General features: G+C 35.4%; 1 protein-coding gene across 1 annotated transcript; it reads right to left on the bottom strand.

The window, feature by feature from the left end:
• Positions 1 to 996, bottom strand: LOC100737061 (olfactory receptor 5T2-like; the record flags this gene model as incomplete). The annotated part of the gene is given in 1 exon segment (XM_013987298.2): positions 1 to 996. A coding segment is annotated over 1 exon segment (996 nt), but the record flags the coding sequence as incomplete, so codon positions are not given.
• Positions 997 to 5,682: the final 4,686 nt, after the last annotated feature.

Genomic DNA, 5,682 nt, shown 5'->3' with positions numbered 1-5,682 from the left:
TTAATTTTTATAGCTAAAATATACTTTATTAACAAACCAGTTTTCCCCAAACACTTTCTTCATTGCCTTCTTGACATCTTTGTTCCTTAAACTGTAGATAATGGGATTCAGCATGGGGATCACAATGCTGTAAAATATTGACACTATCATGTCATGGTCCAAAGCATAGCTGGAACTTGGTCTCACATACATGAAGAGAACAGTACCATGAAAAATTGACACTCCAGTTAGGTGAGAGCCACATGTAGAGAAGACTTTTCTTCTCCCTTCAGCAGAATGCATCCTCAGAATAGCCAACAGAATGAAACCATAGGAGATCAGGACAATCAGAATAGTGACTAGTTCAATAGAACCCACAAAGTAGAAGAGGAGAAGCTGGTTTGTGTGAGTGTCAGAACAAGAAATAGCAAGGAGTGGGGGGATGTCACAGAAGACATGCTTAATTTCATTGGAGGCACAGAAGGATAGACTAAATGTGGCCACTGTGTGTACAGAAGCGTGCAAGATGCCACCAACATAGGAAGCAATGATGAGTGTCACATAGATTCTGGGGGACATGGTAACTGAATACAGGAGGGGGTTGTAGATGGCTACATAGCGATCATATGCCATTGCAGCCAAGAGAAAGCATTCTGTAGTCCCAAAAGTGATAGAGAGAAGCATCTGTGCTGCACATCCAAGCAATGAAATAATTTTGGTTTTTGACAAAAAATCTGCTAACATTTGTGGGGTAATCACTGAAGAATAGCAGGCATCCACAGATGAAAGTGCACTCAGAAAATAGTACATAGGGTTGTGGAGCCGGGAATCCCCAATGACCAATATAATCAGTCCTAAATTTCCCATCAGAGTAAATAGGTAGATTGTTAGAAACAGGAAGAATAAGATGATCTGCAGTTTAGGGTTGTCTGTGAAACCCCTCAGTACAAACGCAGTAACCTCAGTGGCATTCTTCATATTGAAACTTCATGGAACAGATTTAAACATAAAATTACAATTTATTTACTACAAAAGAATTAAAAAAAAAAAAACAAAAACAAAAAACACTGTGACTTGAGAGAACCTGAGCTATGTCCTCAGGTTTTGTGGGAATGTGTAATTTCCCAGTGGCAGTCAGAAGATTGTGACAAGTTAGTTGAGTGAAGTGTGAATGCCACTCACTGAAGAATCAAATGGCAATATCTGGATGTTCATCTGCTGGATGAATTCATATTATTTCTAAAATTGTTATTCTTAAAAATTATTATTTCTACATTGAGAACTATGTCTAGATACTCATGTCGCAACAGAAAAAAGGGTGGGGGAAAAAACTGTAACTGCAATGTATACATCTAAGGATGACCTGACCCCCTTGCTGTACAGTGGGAAAATAATAATAAAAAAAAAAAACTAAAAAAAAAATTATTATTTCTAAAATTATCAGGTTCACTGGTTAATTTATCACTGGATGCTACTACCTGTTTTCACATTAAATTACATTAAAACACCAACTGATTCACTAAAAAAATAATTTCCTTCTGACAGGAAGACACATGAGATGGAATATCAACGTACAGATCATTGGAATAGAATATCAGCATTCTAGGCTTTTCTTAATGGTGTAAAATGATTTGCTATAATCCAGTCACCTGTAGAATGAGAAAGTTAACATATGTTTTTATAATACTGGAGTAAATCTTTTCTAAATGTGAGGAAGCATCATAAGAAAAAGATCAGCCTCAATACAATTACTTATAGTAGTTCAATGTCATACCTTCTTCAAGACAAATAACATAGGATTTAGAGTCTGAAAGTATCTGTTCATAGGCCAGGTTCATGATTAAAAGCCCTGTGTGATGTTAGGCTTGCACTCCAAAGTTTACCCTCTTTATACCAGTAATTTATGTGAATGCCCAAGCAGACAAAGTAGTACATAATGACACAGACTATTAAAATGTGTAAAGCAATAAATACACAAAGCAGTTTCCTTTAAAAAGTTCAGTTTTGGTTACAAATTTAAGATGACCATATAATTGAACTTTGGTCATCAGAGGTATACATTTTTAAAACATTAGAAAATATTGGATCACAAATTTAATATTATAACTTAATAACTTTAAATGTATGTGATCTGAGTCTTAATCCAGATATTCTAGTCCTTACCTACATGTAATATATTGTTTTGTGATTATTAATATGCACCAAAATATCATTTTACCAGCGTTAAATGCAGAGAATCAAATTTGGATTTTTCTTTTTTTCCTCTACTCACTCTTTACATCTCTGGATTAAAGAATAAAGAAGTGTTCCCCTCCTGGCACAGCAAGTTACGAACCCAATGTTGTCACTGCAGTGCCTTGAGTTGCTGCTGTGGTGGGGTTAGATGCCTGGCCTGGGAAATTCTATATGCCATAGACAAGGCAAAATAAAATAAAATAAAATTGTGAATTGTGTGTTTTGTTGAAACCGAAAAATATGCATACCAATCACCACAATTCCATGTTCTACATTACGGTGAACTTCAGTTTACTTGGGTAAATGAGATAGTGAAACACTACACGTTTAAATACTTTATAATTCTCTTGAAACAGACATTTCAGCTAGAAGCCAAAATAAAAGTTATACTGAGTAAAACTAATTCAATATTAGAATGTGTTGAAAGCATTCAGAGCTATAAAAAGTAATTCTTGAAGAATTTAGTAATCTGGGACCAACGTTAATGTAAAGCTTCTTCTAAAAATTCAATTTCAATGGAAGGCAGAAAATCCAAATGTCTTTGGGTCAACCTAGAAACACTAAGTTCACAAAGGTGGGGAAATATAATAAGAGCCATGTACCAAGCACATGTAACAGGAATGGGCTTTTGTATGCATTCCTATATTTCCCTTGTATAGGGTCTCTCACAGCTAGTAAGTGCTAGAACCAAGAATTTACCCAAGGTCTCCAGCATAGTATATCCATTTTTCACCATTTTTTACTGCCTCCTGTAACACCCTGGCCTCATTCTGTAACTGACCTCCACTTGCCACTCTCAGTGAAATAAAACATGATTGTTGATGCATCTTTAGATGTTTTTAAAATATGTTGAAGACTGGAAAAACTGTGGGAAATAATACAGTTTAAAGTAGACTTACATTTAAAGTAGATTCTATATTGCAAAGTCAAAAACAAAAATATAATTGACTGTTTTTCTCATTATAGCAAAATATAAGCATTCTGATAGGTGGCTAGGTCAATTGTTTTCTTGCCTTCCACTGACAAATTTTCCTAAATGTGCTTATTTTAAACAGATATGTCTCCTGTGAATAAAATAAAAACATATGCTCAATTTGAAGCACTCTTTTTAACTCTGCAGAAATTCAATTTTTTCCATTTTCTCTATTGTATTTAGTTACCTTTGCAATAGGTGACAACTAAAGGATTGAGTAGTAAGAATTCAAAACATATTAGTACTGATATTTTAGGTCCTACCTCCTAATTTATTCTGCAAATGACCTGAAATTTCCTCTTGCCTGTGAAATAACAAAGGCAGGTTTAGATACATTGAATTGATATGGATTGCTTATATCCACTTATTCAGCTAATTGATGAAACCACAGGAGTTGCCTCTAGGGGAATATGATCCAATTATCCTCTGGTTCAAAACAGCAACAAGATGATTCACTCCATGTTGCTCTTTATTGAAAAAATGGAGTCCTTCAGCCTCTGATTTACAATGATGCTTTAGAGATTTGTATTTCCCTGATGATTGGTGATGTTTTTACTTTGTTTATTTTATTTTATTTTATTTTATTGCATTGCATTGCATTGCATTGCATTGCATTGCATTGCATTTTATTGGTCTCTTGGCCATTTGTATGTCTTTAGAGAAATGTCTGTTCACATGGTTTGCAAATATTTTCACCTATTCTTCAGGTTGCCTTCTCAATCTGTTGATTGTTTCCTTTGTTGTGCATATTTTTAGTTTGATATAGTCCCGCTTATCTTATTTTGCTTTAGTTGCCTATGTTTATGATGTCATATCCATTAAATTATTACTAATCTCAGTGTCATGATGCTCTTTTAAAATATTTTCTTTTGTAAGTTTTATAGTAGCAAGTCTAATATTTAAGCCTTTAAGTTGGCTTTTGTTCATGGTGTAAGATGAGGTTAAGTTTCATTTTTTTACATGTGGATATCCAGTTTTCCAAAAGCAGTTTGTTGACATGACTATCCTTGTCCCATTGTGTGATATTGATACTCTTGTTGAAGATCAATTGACCAAATAAATATATGCGAATTGATTTGGGGCTTTTTTAAAACACTGTTGCATTGGTCTACATGTGTGTTTACATCAATACCATATGGTAGAAGTACTGTAGATTTGTAATATATTTTGAAATCCGAATATATGACGACTCCAGATTTATTCTTTTTTTTAAAATTTTTTTCCCCTGTACAAGGGTATCAAGTTATCCTTACATGTATATATTTCTTTCCCCCAACCTTTGTTCTCTTGCAACATGAGTATCTAGGCATAGTTCTCAATGCTACTCAGTAGGATCTCCTTGTAAATCTATTCTAAGTTGTGTCTGATAAGCCCAAGCTCCTGATCCCTCCCACTCCCATCAGGCAGCCACAAGTCTATTCTCCAAGTCCATGATTTTCTTTTCTGTGGAAAGGTTCATTTGTGCTGGATATTAGATTCCAGTTATGAATGATATCATATGGTATTTGTCTTTGTCTTTCTGGCTCATTTCACTCAGTATGAGATTCTCTAGTTCCATCCATGTTGCTGCAAATGGCATTATGTCATTCTTTGTTATGGCTGAGTAGTATTCCATTGTGTATACATAGCACATCTTCCGAATCCAGTCATCTGTCGATGAACATTTGGGTTGTTTCCATGTCTTGGCTATTGTGAATAGTGCTGCAGTGAACATGCGGGTGTCTGGATATATGCCCAGGAGTGGGATTGCGGGGTCATATGGAAGTTCTTTGTATAGATTTCTAAGGTATCTCCAAATTGTTCTCCATGGTGTCTGTACCAGTTTAAATTCCCACCAACAGGGCAGGAGGGTTCCCTTTTCTCCACACCCCCTCCAGCACTTGTTATTTGTGGATTTATTAATGATGGCCATTCTGACTGGTGTGAGGTGGTATCTCATGGTTGTTTTGATTTGCATTTCTCTTATAATCAGCGATGTTGAGCATTTTCTCATGTGATGCTGGCCATCTGTATATCTTACCTGGAGAACAGTCTATTCAGGTTTTTTGCCCATTTTTCCATTGTTTGATTGCCTTTTTTGCTGTTGGGTTGTGTAAGTTGCTTATACATTCTAGAGATTAAGCCCTTGTCTGTTGCATCATTTGAAACCATTTTCTCCCATTGTGTAAGTTGTCTTTTTGTTTTCGTTTTGGTTTCCTTTGCTATGCAAAAGCTTTTCAGTTTGATGAGGTCCCATGGGTTTATTTTTCCTTTTATTTCTGTTGCTTTGGGAGACTGACCTGAGAAAATAGTCATGATGTTGATGTCAGAGAATGTTTTGCCTATGTTCTCTTCTAGGAGTTTGATGGTGTCCTGTCTTCTATTTAAGTCTTTCAGCCATTTGGAGTTTATTTTTGTGCATGGTGTGAGGGTGTGTTCTAGTTTCATTGCTTTGCATGCAGCTGTCCAGGTTTCCCAGCAACATTTGCTGAAGAGACTTTCCTTTTCCCATTTTA

The sequence above is a fragment of the Sus scrofa genome, unplaced genomic scaffold (assembly GCF_000003025.6).
Source record: "Sus scrofa isolate TJ Tabasco breed Duroc unplaced genomic scaffold, Sscrofa11.1 Contig621, whole genome shotgun sequence".
NCBI classification, from domain to species: domain Eukaryota; kingdom Metazoa; phylum Chordata; class Mammalia; order Artiodactyla; family Suidae; genus Sus; species Sus scrofa.
Note: the sequence above shows the minus strand (reverse complement) of the source record. Positions and strands in the feature narration are given on the sequence as shown.